The sequence below is a fragment of the Chelonia mydas genome, chromosome 8 (genome assembly GCF_015237465.2).
Source record: "Chelonia mydas isolate rCheMyd1 chromosome 8, rCheMyd1.pri.v2, whole genome shotgun sequence".
Classification (NCBI taxonomy): domain Eukaryota; kingdom Metazoa; phylum Chordata; order Testudines; family Cheloniidae; genus Chelonia; species Chelonia mydas.
Genome location: NC_057854.1, coordinates 73,768,722 through 73,785,053, shown reverse-complemented (window position 1 = coordinate 73,785,053; position 16,332 = coordinate 73,768,722). Strand labels below are relative to the sequence as shown.

General features: G+C 43.5%; 1 protein-coding gene across 6 annotated transcripts in view; it reads left to right on the top strand.

Annotated features, from left to right (window-relative positions):
• The first annotated feature begins 4,929 nt into the window (after positions 1 to 4,929).
• LOC102941321 (protein SPO16 homolog) overlaps positions 4,930 to 16,332 on the top strand; it is a 97,035-nt gene continuing 85,632 nt past the window's right edge. For 3 of the 6 annotated variants that reach the window (XM_037906443.2, XM_037906444.2, XM_037906448.2), the window contains exons 1-2: positions 4,930 to 5,285; positions 10,033 to 10,230. In XM_037906443.2, the coding sequence (XP_037762371.1) occupies positions 5,149 to 5,285; positions 10,033 to 10,230 (335 nt within the window). In that variant the 5' untranslated portion in view covers positions 4,930 to 5,148. Of the gene's footprint in view, positions 5,286 to 10,032; positions 10,231 to 11,491; positions 12,664 to 14,828; positions 14,974 to 16,332 lie in introns of those variants that run through there. The other 3 variants (XR_005226446.2, XM_027821363.3, XM_043521366.1) reach the window with 2 other exon arrangements.

Below are 16,332 nucleotides of genomic sequence, written 5' to 3'. Positions count from 1 at the left end.
CTCTATGGCACAAATCTGTGTTCCCTTCTTCCCACTGACAAACACAATACTCCTCCCAGTTTTCATGCTCCCTCAACCCACCACATAGCTGACAAAGCTTCTTGTCTGCTATTATAAACTCTTTCCTTCTCAGCTGCAAAAGGCATTGACACCTAACACCTTCTAGGCACAAGTGTCCAAATAAATAGAGTACTTAGCCACAGTGGGATACGAGTGACTTTATACAACTGGAGTTGGGCAACTCAGGTATCTATTTTTCCCACATTCCTTACGCAGAGTACATCTTCATCTTTACATCCATAAATATAGCTGGAGACTTCACTTCCGTTGCTATATGCAACACAATGCCTTTTTTGTTCCCCTAAAATTTTTAAGACAAAAAGCCCTCCCACCCCCCGCAACCTCCCCTCAATCCCGAGTTAAACATGTCCATGAAATGGCCATTTGAAATGAGCTCTGATGGTGACCCCTTTTAGGGCTAAATGCTGTCTCATCTGTCTCCCCATGTAGGCGGAGGGCACCCGTACACAACAGAACTAATGCAGTTATGTTGTTTGGACAGGCTGTGAGGTCAGAATGCTGGGCCTATGCAGGGTGTGCACACTCCTTGCAGCTAGAGATGTTTGAGCTTCTTAACCAATCTTTGCTGGAGAGGTAGAACAATCCCTGAAACATACATCTAGTTTTAAGCAGGATTCAGCTTCTGGCTGTAGATTCACTGACTTCTTTTCAATCCTAAAACACCCTTTCAGATTCAAGCTCCTAACTTCCTTTGAAATCAATGGAAGATAGAAGCCTAGCTACCTTTGAGGACCTGGGCCTAAGAAACGTCAGAGGTAAGAGACAGGAATAAATTGCTGCAAATTCATAAAGAATTAATTTCCTGTACAAAAACAGATTTACTAGTCAAAATATTGTAATATAAATAAGAAATCTTGTTGAAAAGCTATTGCCTTTTAAATAAGCTATAGTGTATATATAGGCTTGGCAGGATCTGATTTTTTAAAACTAATTTTGACAGATATCGATATTTATTTTTAAGCATTTTTAAAGTTTATTTTGATTTAAGTTTTCACTGTTGTGTGAGATTTATGGGTTTTAGCATTTTATATTATTTTTATAAATTTAAATGTTCACAGTTGCAGCAAATTATGGTGGTGGTCAGACAATTATTTAAGACAGTAAACATGGAGATTCAAAAAGTAAAAATTTTATAAACTCTTAAAACATAAATTGTCAACCTCACATGCCAAAATATACAAAGTAAATATCCTTAAATCAACAAATTATGCCTGTTTTTTACTATTCATCCACTAGCCCATTTGTAACAAGCCTAATTCAAACATTTAAATATGGATTTTGACTCTAATAAGCTATCAAGCAGAATTTTTCTTTGCCTAACTGTAAATTTCTATTATTATTGATGAAATTTTTTTTTCATGGCTTTGTATGTGTATTGTAAAATCAATCTTTCCAACATTTACCAATAAATATCTAATCCTTCTAATCCTAAATATATACCATTGATGGAAATTGTGATTAAAAAATAAACTTTCCACCGACTACTCAGTATTGCTTATGGACAAGTGGGGAAAGCTGTTAATAAGAACAGGTTTCCGAGTAGCAAGTCTGTATTCGCAAAAAGAAAAGGATTACTTGTGGCACCTTAGAGACTTACAAATTTATTTGAGCATAAGCTTTCGTGAGCTACAGTATCCGATGAAGTGAGCTGTAGCTCACGAAAGCTTTTGCTCAAATAAATTTGTTAGTCTCTAAAGTGCCACAAGTACTCCTTTTCTTTTTGTTCATAAGAAGTGATTAAGTGTTAGATATTATTAGATCACCATTCAAAGCTAGAGGAAGGTAGATCATCTTTATATACAGGTTTATGGGTCTGTTCATAAGAAAAGAGGCATAATTTTATGGCTACAACTTCCTAAAAAACTCTTTTGGACTCAGGATTAAGAGACATAAGTAAGTAAAGACATAAGTAATTAAAAGAGTGAAATAAAGGGTTTTGAAAAAATTGGAGAGGATTCAGTCCAAAACCAGAAGAATGATGCAAGGTCAAGAAAACCTGCCTTACACTAAGAGCGTTAAGAAACTCAACCTTTTTAGTTTATCAAAGAGAAGGGTAAGAGATGCATTGATTACCATGTATAAGTTATTAACACAAGGAGAAATATCTAATGCTAAAGGGTTCTTCAACATAGCTGACAAAGGTGTTAAGTAAGACCAAGAGCTAGAAGTTGAAGCTAGACAACTTTAAATTTAAATAAGGCATACTTTTTTTTTTTAAATCTCTGCGGGTAATTAACCAATGGAACAATTTAGCGAGGGATGTGGTGGATTCTCCTACACTTGAAGTCTTTTAATCAAGATTGGATGTCTTTCTAAATTATATACTCTTGTTCAACTGAAAGTTATGGCTTGTGTTATTGCTGGAGGTCAGCCTGGATTATCATAATGGTTCCCCGTGGCCTTAAAATTTATGAAATCTATGAAAAAGAAAACGAATGGCACCAACAACAAATGTGAACATGATATCTGGACATTAAAGAAATGATGCACATTTTCACTGACTTTTTTATAACGTATTTCACCTTCCAAGAAGCCATTCTCAAACAGAATCAATGGCCTAACATTTATAACAATCAGGGGTTTCTAAAGACTGGAAAAACAAAACAAGAAGATGCTAGTCCTTTATGATGTTTTTAAGACCATAACATTGGGTTCAATGTTCACCTTCCAATGCAGATACATTCTGGAAAACAAGTTCTTTACCTTCTAAGTCTATGAAGCTTGAACATGTTTTGGGGGAAAATTTCCCTTGTGATTCAGATACGAGTTATGGATGATGAAGGCAGGATCAATGTTAAACTTGCCAATTCTGCGTTTGCCCCCAACCGGTTGGATACCAATGAATTATGTATGTTCAAAAGAGATGTCTTCCCTGTTGGGTTAGTTTAATTAATTAACAAGACCTAGGATTATTTGTCTCTAAGATATGCTATATATTTATATTATTTATTACAATAGAGGAAAATGGAAAGAAAAAGCTAAGTTAAATCCACCTGTTTCATATTACTATTGAACAGAAGTCCAGCTGCTGCTTGAATTGCAGTGAAGCTATTAGATCCAGTTTTGCTGGATCCTCTGGTGGCCATACTCTTCCTATGTTCTTGCTCTTTTAGGTCTACTTCATGTAGAGATGTTATATTACTGTAGCTTACTGACAACATCAAATTAATTTGTAAAAGGGCTTCCTTCAGTGTTCTCAGATCTGTTCTCTTCAGAGGATCAAAAAGTCTCTTTCTTTGCTCCCCAAAGTAGTACTGTTTGGGTTTGATCATGTGTGTCTCTTACACAGAGAGAATAACTTGACTCATTTCTATTGAGGTTAAAACAGTGCTACTACAGTAAGTACATTTATTTAGGGATAACCTTCAAGAGGACTCTCAGTACTAGGCTCCTGCTGCCTTCCTCCCAGATACGAGGCCACACTTACAATTTTCAAAGCTCTGTGTGAAGAAAGATGTGTATGTGCTTCAAGCTTACTTCCACTAAAGGTATATAGCACAATAGTGATGGGGGCAGGAGACGTATCAGGCAGGCTACTTGTCATACCTAAGTAAAGGGATACCAGGAGGGTTTATCATGAGGGAGGAGACTGATGGGCTTGTCATTAAGGGAAGGGAAATAATTGGGGAAGGTCGGGTTCATCCTTCAAGGCTGAAAGGTGGGATCATTATTTAGGAAAGTGTTGTGAGTAAGCTAGATCCCAAAGTGCACAACCCTGTTTGGCTGCACAGTTGACACAGGTGAACAGACATTTGGGGCCAGGAGGGAGTGAGGTCTATTTTATCATGGATCTTTTATATGGACTACGGATGGGTGGACTGATAAGTAATTCGTGCCTACTTCAACAAGAAAAAAATTAAGGTTTAATTTTAAATTCTGCTTTTAGAACTGCAGATTTCTGCCATGACAACTGTCAGGGTGAATACTCATTCTTAAGGTTGCACAAAAGCACTGTAACCTGTTTAACTTTTTATTTTATAGGAAAGATGCAGGACAAGATGGGCCTGACAGATAGTGAATGTGGCTGCAGTATGGGACAGTCATTTGGGGTGATTCAACTCCCATGGAACTCAAAGTTTTTTATCCTAACAATGCTGGTGCAACACTGTACTGTATGATGCTTTCCTATGGCCTTAGACATAAATTAGGGTCTTTATTTATTTGAAGTTGTTTATTGAGTGTTGTGGCTACAGGAAACCAAATTATTTTAAACCCTTTAAACCCGTGGCATGCAAGAAAAAAACACCCTTGTGATAATCGTGCTCCCACACGCTGATGCCTTGTTCCCCACCCCAGTAACATTCCCCGTGCTGGAGGGAGACAAGTACAAAACAGATGGGAGCCACTGAAGGGCAGCAATGGCAGGGGACAGCGCTGGAAGCACCGCCGGGCCCTGCATTCACCACACCGGCCGCCTTCTGACGGTGGCACTCCACAAACGTGTTAAAATTGTCAATCGCAGATTGCCACAGCGCGCCGGGCTCCAGGAGCTGCCTCTTGTCTGCGTCCAACGCTCCTCCCCGCCCCTGCTGAGCCAGGGCTGGCTGCCCCGGCCGGAACCCCCCTGCTGGGACCCTGGATCCGCGCCACGTGCTACTTTGCCTCTCACCCCACCCCTCTGCGGCCGGCCGCTCCGCTGCCCTGCGCCCCGGGCCCTGCCCAGCTCCGCGGCGCCAGATCCGCTCCCCACGCACAGCGGGGCCCAGGCCGGCACTCACCCAGCAGCCAGGCAAGCAACCTGGGGGCGGAGCAGATGGGTCTGAAGGAGAGCATTCTCGATTGGTCAAGGTCGCTTCCGTCCGCCCAATGGGAGGAGGGAAGCTGGCGCTGTGTCCAATGCGCGGAGGTTTCCGGTGTGGAGAAGGCGTCCGGCAAGTTAGTTGTTTTGAGAGAGTCCCTGGGCTGCTTGGCGTCGGCGCCGTAGGGCGAACGCCGGAGCACGGCGTCTTCGTGAATACCAGCGATGTCGTATAAACGGGGTGGCTCGGGGACCGTCTGTCAATCATCGACGCTCTCGCCGGCGTTAATACAAGTCGCTGCCGCCTGAGAGGGAGCGGATCCCGGCACATGGCGCGGTGTGGGGGGGACGCTGTCTCGAAAGGCACCAGCTGGGCCCCGGCGGCAGCAGGCGGCGGGAGGGGGGCGTGGGAGCGGCAGAGGCTGAAGGAGACGGTGGCTGAGCAGCTCCGTCAGGATCTCGGCAGGTAGGGGTGGGGGCACGGCACCTCGCCCTGGGGCTGGGCACAGCCTCGGGTCAAAGTGCGCTCGTGGGGAGCGGGGCACCTGAGGCATGGTGGGGACCCTCGGGAGAGCGGCCAGCCCCAGCGTTGTCATGGTACTCGGCGCAGGTGGGGTCACCCCCTGGGTGTACTTTGGCCACAGCGCTGCAGCATCAGGCCACGGCATCGCCATCGTATCTCAGCTCCCCCGCCCCAGAGCTTACAGCCAGAGCTAGAGAGGAAAGGTGAAATAATAGAAGCCATGATGCTGTAAGAATGTCAATTTCCCTGCTGTGAAGTCGAGCCCCTGCTCCCTAGGGCTGTCAGCCTGGCGCTGGAGGAGCTCCTGCTGTGAGCCCCATGCTGGGGGGTGGCGGTCTCCTGCTGAGAGCCCTGCCTGGCGCTGACAGCTAACAGGCAGTGTGAGTAATGCAGTTCCTTCACAGACACGCTCTGTTGGCCTAACTACATTGATCTAAGCGCTATGCTTCTTGAGGAGGTGGAGTTATTAAGTCAAGGTACTGGGCGACTTACATCTGTGGGAGCATCATTGTAGCATAGACCGTTACAGAGTGAGCTTGACATAAGCTGCCTTATGTCCACCTAACTCTAGTGTAGACCAGGGTTCTGAGTCTAGCAAACTGTCTCTTTGTTGTGTCTCCTCCCGCCCTGTGGAGTTGCCTTCAGATAGTTCTCTGTGTCTCTATTCTGTGATGATCTCTATAGATGCTCTCTGGGTGTTGTCTGTTGTCTTGTATGCGTCTCTGGTTCCTCTGGATCACTTGTCCTTCTTGCATAGTCATCTTGTACGACCTGGTTGCTACTGCACTCCTCACAACTCCTTTAGTCCTGTCCTTTTGGTATGTTCTAATGGCTGGATCCTCACAGGAATGCCTATCTCCAGGGTAAGTCCTTGGCTGACCTGCTGTACATTTAGTGCCTGCTTTCTCAGATTGTTGGCCATCTCCTTTTGGCAGTGTCCCCATTCTTCTAGCTACACCAGGTCTCCCCTCATTGGTGGTTGGTTTTGATCCTTCATCACATCAGTGTCTGCACTGGACTGTTTTGGTACCCCTATAATGGAGTATTTCTGCATGCCAACAGATGCTAACAACAATGCCCGAATCAGAAGAAACAGCCTTGTGTAACAGTCTCTGAGCTGTTTTTGCAGCTGATTCCACCTTACTCCTATGGGTTTGCTTGGAAGGAGGTGTGGTGATCAAACTCCCATTTACATGCAAATTCCTTGAATTCTTCCAAGGCAAATCTGGCGTTTGTTGTCAGTAAGTATAGTGTCTGGAATGCCATATCTTGCAAAATGAGCCCTCAGTTTGTCAATCACTGACTTACTTCTTGTATAACACACCGAGCATTGACACACACAGTGCGGTAGTTAACTATAATCAAGTACTACTTTTCCTTGAAGGTAAATAAGCCTGCTCCCAATTTTTCCCTTGGTCAGGTATAGTTCCTAAGATAGGGTTTTGTTTTGTTTTTCCTGCTGGTGGTTATCACATGATCAGCAGGTGTCTCACCCTTCTATCAAAGAGTGGATTGATGTATACATTTCCTGGCCAGTAAACATACTTTTGAGCCTATCAGAGAAAGCAGTGAATACTCGGGTGTGAGTTTTTTTGTTTTTTAATTCATTATATCCTTATATAACAAGGTGGGGACAATAACTCTGTCCTTGAAATACAATTTCATTCTGCATACTCAGCTCATCTCTAATTTGAAAATATGGTTTTGATCCTATGGGTACCTGACTTTTGTCTTCTGGCCATCCTACTTGTATCAGTCTCTTGACTGCCTGTAGTCAATGTCCTTTTGTTTTGCCCCTTTGATTTCCATCAGCTTCGCTGTTAAAACTGGGAGATAGTGTAGCATGTTAATTGATTCAGTGTCCTGATCCTTTACCCAGCATCAGCAAGTTGGGGGAATCAGCTAACACCAGTAACTGTCCTGGACAATATCTGAGCTCTATCTGGTAATGCTGGAGGTGCTGCAATATCTATGGAGCACTAAGAGGGCTTTGCCTTGATTGTCTCTGGAAGGGGTTTGTCGTCTGATTGCACTATTACTGGGTGGGTTATAGGTGTGCTTGTGGAATCACTCAGCTCCAAATACCACCGCCAAAAGCTCTTGTTCTATTTGCATTTACCACTGTTCAGTCTCTGACTAGGTTCTGCTAGCATAAGCGACTGGCTACTCCTGCAAAAGAGCTATACCCACTCCTCTCTCCAATGGATCATGCAGGAGTGTTCAGTGGCCCTCCTACCTGGCAGTACTTCAAAACAGGGACATGTGTTATCATTTGTGTCAGCATGTCCAATGGTTGCTGTTGGGGACCTGCCCGGTCCCACTCAGTATTCGGCCTTGCGAGTTGATGTATGGGTTCCACTACTGCAACTGGGTGTAGGCAGAACCTGGACAAAAAATTTGTCATTCCTATGAAGTGCTGTACCTCTTTCATATCCACTGGAGCTGGCATGTCTCTGAGCGTCTTGCTCTTGTTGGGATCTGCTTTCAGTCCCTCTGCTATGAGCAGATGTCCAGTATGCGTCACCTCACGCTATTTGAGTTGCATTTTTTTCCTGAGTTCGGTTTTATGTTTTTGTTCCTGCATCACTGTACAAAAGCTTGTAGTTTTCTTTCATGGTCTCATTCAGATTTCGTATCCTTGTTCCCTTCCTCTACGATGAGGATATCATCTGCAGTTATTTTCACCCCAGATAGTTCTTCCAGCACTTGGGTGAGTCTTCTCTGGAACACTACCAGTGCTGAGCTTATGCACATTGGCATGTGCAGCCATCAGTAGCAATGGTGTTGCAAAAGTTGTCAGCATGCTGGACTCTTTATCCAGATTTATGTGCCAAAACCCATTCCTCACGTCAGACCGTAAAAATTCTGACTTTGGAAAGTTCTGGCACCGTATCATCAATTGTGGGCAGTGAACAGTGGCATCTTTTCAATGCTGGTTCAGTGGCTTTGGCTCGATGAAGATATGTAATTTGTCTGATAACTACTTTACCACCTCTGTACTATTTACCCAGGTTGTACTGGTCTCTACTTTTGAACTCTTTGGATACTGGATTATGTGTTGCCAATGAAATCTTCCTACGTGGCAAGCACGTAGATTCTACTGTGGAGTCTATTTTCAGTTGCAGCTTTCCTTCACTGCAGCCGTTGCCTTTGAAAACATACCCTTTTAAAATGGTCTTCATTATCATAGAGTCTCCCCCATTTCCTGCTTTCACAGCAGGTATAACATTCTCACACTGCACCTGGTTAGCTCTATGGCTCTGCTCTTCAAGAGGGCTCTATGGCGTTTTTCCTCCACCACCACAAACTTCAGCTGGTATTGTAAACATTGTTGCATGCATGGAGTGTGGTATTCTCCCTTGCTGATTTCCTGTCCCAATATCCTGAACCTGATACACTTTTGGATTCAGGGAGGGTCAAGATGGCAACAGTGCTGTCTGATGTGCTCTCCCTCTTTTGTACAGGTCTTAATTGAATCTTTCTGAGACCTTCACCTGCTCTTGCTCACACTGCAAAAATGGTTCAACTTTCCACATTCCTTGTGGTCATAGGTTGGTGCACGTCTTTTACCCCCTCATGTTGTTTCCCACCAGAAATGCATTTCACTGTGGGTATAGAACCCTGGCCATCTGCTTTCCTTTGCTGTTGTCTCACTGCATGTACTTCTGAGGGCGTTGTCATTTCTCTTGAGGCTTCTGCTTCACACTCTGAATATTTATCTAAGGTGATTTCGCCTTCCCAGAGCAGCCAAGTGCTGCATTCTGTCCTGTCCAGAATTATGGAATCTGTCAAGTCCCCAAAAATTGCATGTAGCAGCCAGTATACAAAAGGCAGTAACGTAGAGGTCTATCCCCTCCTATTTAGATTGGTATGTAGTGAAAAACTTTGTGTCACTCCACAGTTTTTGTTCTGCTTTGGGGAGGAATAGTTCCCCGGAGCTCTTCGGACTGCTGTGAGGCTTGAGGCAGTGGTGAGCCCTTGGGAGGTGCAGACCTCTCTTCTTGTTCCCCAATAACATAAAATAATAGTTTTACTTTCCTGCTATTGTCGTCCTGTTGCATGACCAGCTCTAAATCCTCCCTCAACTGGGTCCATTGCTGGGCTGGATTTGTATCTGCAAAATCCAGGGCTCTGTGGGGGCTTCAGGCCACATTTCATGGCTCACTTTGCAAACTGCTGCAAACAGCTCAGCTGTTGCCACCATGTTTCATTTTCAAAGAGTGAAGCATTGCAAAGTTAAGCTGAACAAATGGAACTTTATTAAACGCTCTCCATTGCTCTGTCCACCTGGCTGAGTTGCTTCCAGCCTAACTCCCTACAGTCCCTGTTTTTCCTGGTGCTCCCTTAATAACAGTCCTCTGACTCCATGTCCTCATAGTGCAGTAGTGGCATCACCAGCTGGGGGGCTGTGTGCCATAGCAATGTATTATAGTGTCAGCATTGCACGTGGGCCATAGTGCTGGTTGAAGATGTGGGTCATAGTACAGCAGTTCCAGCAACTGAATTGAGTTTCAACAGGAATTTTTTTCTTTAGATTACTATATCCTGAATTGTGGCATTCATATTTCACTCTAATTAAATAAAGAAAAAGAGTGCATTTTTTTAAAGATTCCAATATATTATAAACAGTGTTTAGAGTGTGTCATCTAGATCTGAATTTAACTGCATAATGTTTCCTGTCCTCTAACAGGCTTCTTAAAGAAGAAATACATGCAGATGTCACTTTTTGTGTTGGTCATACTCTATTCAGAGCACATAAAGCAGTGCTTTTAGCAAGAGTTCCAGACTTCTTCTTACACAGTACCGGAAAACAATTAAGTAATCTGAAAGACCATGAAACTTTTAATTTGGAGAACTTCGAACCATCGGAATTTAAAACATTTCTGCAGTAAGTTTTTTCATTATCTTCTTGGTGGTGGTGGGTTGTTTTGTTTGGTGTGTTTTTTTTTTGTTTTTTTTTTTTTGTCTTTGGTACTTCACTGTCTAAAAATTAAAATGGACTTGTAGTCAGCATTTTTTGTGTATGTTCTGTAGTATCTGGGAGAGAATCTGTTCAACAAAACTTTAGGATTTTGTTGTTACTGGATTTGATAGTGTTCCAATTAGCGTCAATGGGAGTTTTATCACAGATTTCAATAGTAGCAAGAGTGGATCCTTAGTTTAGGGGAGAGGCGACTGGGGCAAGAGAATATTTAGTACTATATCTTAAGCCACTAACCCACCCATGCCTATTCACACCAATTAGTCCATTCTTGGATGATACAGCTTGGAGGACAGTTAATTGTAGTTTTTGAAATAAATGTTTTCTTTTATGGTCTTTCTGTTAGCCAGGAGCCAAACCAGTTAAAACCTGTATAGGTCAGAAACAATACCTTGAATTACACCCAGAAATGAAGTGGTGTAGGTCTTGGAGCACAGATGTAATGTGGTCACTGCATGAAGCTCTGGTAAGCAAGGGGGGATGTGCACTGTGTTCTATATTAGATAAAGTTCTGGATTGTCCTCCAATGTAGCACCATGTAGAGTGCATTTACTCTGCAGTAACAAATATATGGATAGCTGTAGCAAAGCTTGTATCTGAGAAGTAAGGTTGCAGTCTCCTAGCCGAGCCCAAAGTGAAATAAGTACTTTTGGCCATTGATGCAGCCTAGATTTCTAGAAACAGCTAAGGCCCCTCAGTTGCAATCATGTGTGATAAGTAGTAGGATGTCCCCCAATAAAGGGAACTGACCCAGCCTTCCCATACTATCCCTGATGTCTTCTTCCAAACTAGAAATGTTAGGCTCAATCTTGTCTGCACTGAGTGTCAGACAGATACACTTCCAAACCATAATCTCACTTCAGCACAGAGTCACTCAACTGCTCTGAATAGGGCAGATGAGCTGGAGAAATAAAGAGGGGTGTAATTTGCATACTGAAGACAATGCAGCTCATATAACCTCAATAATCCTCCTAATGGCTTTTTGTTCATTTTGTGCAGGAAGGATGACAAGATGAACTCCTCATCCTAGTTCAAAATGTTTCTCCCAAGTGAAGCCTGAGGAGTGATGACTGGGACTGGTTAAATGAAGAGAATGGGACTAGGATAAGGAGCCAGGGGTGGGGAAGAGAGAGGGTGGGGACAGGCACAGAGAGAAAGGGATGGGGCAGAAGGGGTCATGTTTGGAGGGAATGGTCAGAAGAGTCTGTGCCCCCTAGGTCATACTCCCCTGCAGAGCCTGGAATGGAACCTAAGATTCTTGAGTCTCATCATTCCTCTGCTGTCAGCAAATATCAGTGAAACCCACTAGCAAAGTATCCTAGCCCTCTCTAGTGCTTGCTCATGTAGAGGAGGACAACATACCACTGTTAATTTACTCCATTAGTTTGAGTGGCAGAGGTCTGTGCAATGGATTTAAAGGTTCCAACCCTGCTGATGAACCATTTGGGGTGTCAATATGATGCACATGATGGAATTTGTCTCCATTTTGCTTTTTTAAGAAAATCTAGGAAGCTTCACCAACCAAACTCCATTAAAAGAACACTATATTAAGGTTGCAAAGTCGAGCACTCAAAAGTTAGGAAATGCCAGAATTTAGGTTGGCAGTGCAACCTTAATTTGCCCCCTTGTATGTATTAATTACAAGTCTTTAATTACGTGATCACTTTTTTTTCAGCAAGATATCTGCCTCCAATAGTACACAAAATGGACTGTTCTGGGATGAATCGGGTTATGTAGTTAAGGAACATGTTTTCAGTAGGACCTCTACTTCATTTCTTGCAGAAGTTGGAAGGTGTGTAGTGAATGAGTTAGGGTGTTACAAGAAGGAGGGTTCTCATGGGTAAGTCAGTTGACTTCTGCCCTAGATAATTGGACTTTATCCCTGCTTTTCCCACAGAGTTCCTCTGTGAAGCTAAACAAGTCAATTACATCAGATTTTTGACAGGTAGTCTCTAATAGTATGATCCTTATTTTCTGGGTGCCTGAGTTGAGATTCTGGGTCTCATTTATGAGTGCTAAGCACTTTTTCAGCTGTAGCTGAAGTTAATGAGACCTGTGCTTTGGCTACTTAAAATGCTGAAAAATCAGGTCCTAAGTGTCTGTTGGGTGTCCAAAACCAATGGATACTTTGACCATAAATCTCTCTGTGCCTCAGTTCCCCATCTCTAACGTAGCCGTCTTGTATGAAATATGTATACACAATATATATATTTTGTATGTATAATCTAATTAGGCACCTCGCTTTTCATTGTCTCTCATTTGCATCTCCTTCCATTTGGTTATGAAGGTAGTGTCCCAGCTGAATAGCAGACTGCAACTGCAACTTCTTTAAAATCTATGGTGAGTTTTATTGTGTTTGTCAGGTTGCAGAGGGAGAAGAGCCTGAGCATCTGGGTTGATAGCCTCTGGACTGCATCTTGAAACTTATGACTCCACTTATCAGATTGTGGCATGTCTATACTACGACGTTTGGTTGGCACAAGTTACGTCAACATATAACCACTGACTGCAGTATGTTGTGTGCATGCATACTTGGATGCATGCATCGGTGCTGCATGTCCTCCCTGTGCGTGGTTGCATTGATGTAAAATGTAGTGCACCATGCATAAGTATCCCAGTGTGCCTTGCACCACTGTTCGGCTCAGGGCCTTGTGGGTTGCTCTTTGCAGTGGTTTTTGGAATGCCACCAGTTCACCCAGGGATTTATAGAGGTAGTGGTTAAGTTTTCACCATGCCATTTTCTCCGTTCCATAATTTTTTGCACTGTTTTTTAAACCTCCCACAGTTCCACATGCCCCCTTTTTTTTTTTTTTGGACTCCATAATCTCTCTGGCAGAAGTGTGGACCATGCACAACTCAGTGAAACTCTCCTGAGTATTACTAATACAGAACACATGATTCTTCTGAATTTGTAGAACTTGAACGTGTGCTACTACAATTGAGTGTGCAATGAGGAATATGTGGAGATGTTCAAGCACAGTAACTGGATGATGATTGACACAGCCGGGGAAAAAAATGCCAGGTTGCTGTTGGCGTTCATGGAGAAGCTCCACATGATAGATTGATGCACCTGAGCCTGAGAAATGAGAACTGATTGATGGGATTGCGTTGTAATGAAAGGAATGACAAGCAGTATCTGCAAAAGGCTGCATTCCTGGATCTGTGTGCCAAGGTCACTCCACCCCTCTGTCAAAGGGACACCAAACTAAGAGCTGCATTGGCAGTGGAGAAGCAAGTAGTGATTGCCCACTGACTGGCAGCAATCTGTTTGGAGTTGGGAAAAACTACACTGGGGTTGTTGTGATCCAAGAATGTAAGGCTATTAATCATCTCCTGCTATGCAGGGTTGTGACTCTTGAGTTATGTTCAGGAAATAGTGGATGGATTTACAGCAATGGGATTCCTGAACTATGGTGTGGTAGATGATGCACACATCCCTATTCTGGCACATTCCACCTTGTCACTGAGTACATCAACGGAAAAGTATTCTTTTCCATTGTTATGCAAGTACTGGTGGATCGCTGTGGATGTTTCACAGACAATTAGTGTGGGTGGTGGGGGGAGGTTCGTGATGCTCGCATTTGTAGGAACGCAGGACTTTTTCAAAAGCTGCAAGCAGGGGTAGTCTTCCCTGATCTGCATGTTACAATTGGCGATATTGAAATGCCACTAGTGTTTCTGGGGGACCCAGCCTACTCTTGTTTCCCTGGCACATGAAGATGTACACTGGGCTCCTCAACAACACCAAAGAAAGATTCAGTTACCAGCTGAGAAGATGCAGAATGATTGAATGTGCTTTTGGTAGATGTAAAGATTCCTGGCAACTCCTGCTTGCGAGATCGCATCTCAGCAAGGCTAACATCAATCACCATTGTTACAGCTGCATGCTGTGAACTGCAAAAACATCTGTGAAGCAAAAGGAGAAAAGTGACTGCTACACTATTGGGTTGAGATGAACCATGTTATCTGATGAATATAGAACAGCATTCATGGGTCGGTGCTTCCTGTTCTGAATTCTGTGATGCTTGGTGTACAATGATAAAGATACTCAGTTTCCAAAACCAGAACTTTTTTGTTCATTGCTTCTTTGCACACAATAAAGTGCAAAAAATAGGGTAAAAACAGTCTAGCAATGCTATAACAGTGAACCATCCTCTAAAAACCCAAGAACAAAAAGGAAATAAATACTAGTATTATCTGATCCTGTGGTTTTTCAAAGGTCTCTATCTGTGTGTGGGGGGGGCCCTGTGGCTGTGGTTGTGGTTCTCATTTTTCCCTGGCATGGAGTGGTAGGGGTACATATGTGAATCCACCTGTTGTGTTTGAGGTGGTGTAGGGAATAGTGGCCATGGAGTTCTTCAAGGATAGGAAAAGTTGCGGAGTTGGTAGTCTCTAGGCAGATAGGTCAATAATGTACTGCAGCATTGGTTTGTTGCCTGAGCAAACCCATGATGCTTTGATGCATTTCCCAATGTGCCACTCGGTCCTCTTCCCTTTTTTTGCAGCAGCTGATCCCTCCATTCTTGGTCCTTCTCAATGATTGTGGTCACATGACCCCTCCAAGCCCTGTACTTACTGTCTGAGATCATAGAGGAGTTGGGGATCTCACTGAACTTATCCTCTCTAGTTCTTTTTTCTCCTTCTGATGAGGTAAGATATTCAGCAGGCGTGGAGAGGGGACCACTCAAGGAAACCACACCAGAGGTACTGACTTAATACAAACAGATACACCATTAGATTTATAGTCACAATGGAAAGGGAAAGTTAAGTCTCAAAACTCTTTCATTAGTCCCAGAAATACTTTTAATAAGCAAAGCTAAAGTGACAATTAGCATTTGAGTGCCTCGTCAAGGCACTGCTCTGGAGCTCAAACCCTGGTGAGTACAGTCTAGCCTAGAGGGGGGAGGAGGAAGTGTTTTGGTGTATTGAAGCCTTAAAAGCTGGATATGGGTATAGGGCAAGTGCAGTGAATATTGGCAATATTTTCACAGCCAGGGATGCTCTTGGCTATTTGAGGGTGATAAAGGCACAGAGAACCCAGCTGCTCCTGGCAGCCCAAAGCTGCCTGGTCTGTATACTGCTATCCCCTTTAATACAGTAGTGTGAGTGGTACTCATCGCAGAGTGGCATGGAAATTCTTCTAGCACAGCAAGAAACAAGGCTGCCGTCTGTATAAATGTTCAGGAGAGAATTGCAGAGTATTTTAATGAAATTTTCATCAAGATCTCTCAAGGACAAAAGGGACATCCCTATTCAGATAAATGAAGTACTCTGCATGGCTCACTGCCAAGCTGGAAAAACAGGCTGACTACCTCTGTTTCTTCTACCTCTACCTGAGCACAGGACACTGTGCTGATGTGGATTGTGTAATTGTACTACCATGCTATTTTTTTTTTAATTTATTCTCTACTGGCATAATGTTAAGACAAAATATTAAAGTAATCAAATAGAAATCAATGCCTTTGTTCACTAAAGTTGAAGGTGGCACAAGTACCATTTAAAATGGTGATGTGCAGTGTGGGGAGGGAGGAGGTAGACTAGGGTTTGGGCAACAAAAAGGGAAAAATTACTATGAGATTTACCTAAGCTCCCTTCCCCTTCAGCAGTAGGCTCCTCTGTGCTCACCATCAGGGACTGGCTTAACTCAGGAGAAGTTTCAAACCACTCTTGGCTCATGGCTTGATTTGCTGTGCCCTCCCCTCCCCTGCCTTTTCCTTTTCAACGTTTGCAGCAGGGGTCTCTGCGGTGGGCTCCTGCAGTGTCCACAGTTGTACATGGTTGCTGGTGGGATCACTACCAAGAGGTGCATGCAGTTCATTGTAAAAGTGTCAGGTCTGTGAGGCAGCACCAGATTTCTTGTTACCTTCCCATACCTTCTAGTCTGTCTGCTGTAATTCCTTTTGCTTTCGCATAGCACTGCTGCTGATCCCTGTCGTTCTCCTTTGCCCCATATAATCTGCTTGTAGATGTCAATATTTCTAGGGCTAGCATGTAGCTGTGCTTGCACAG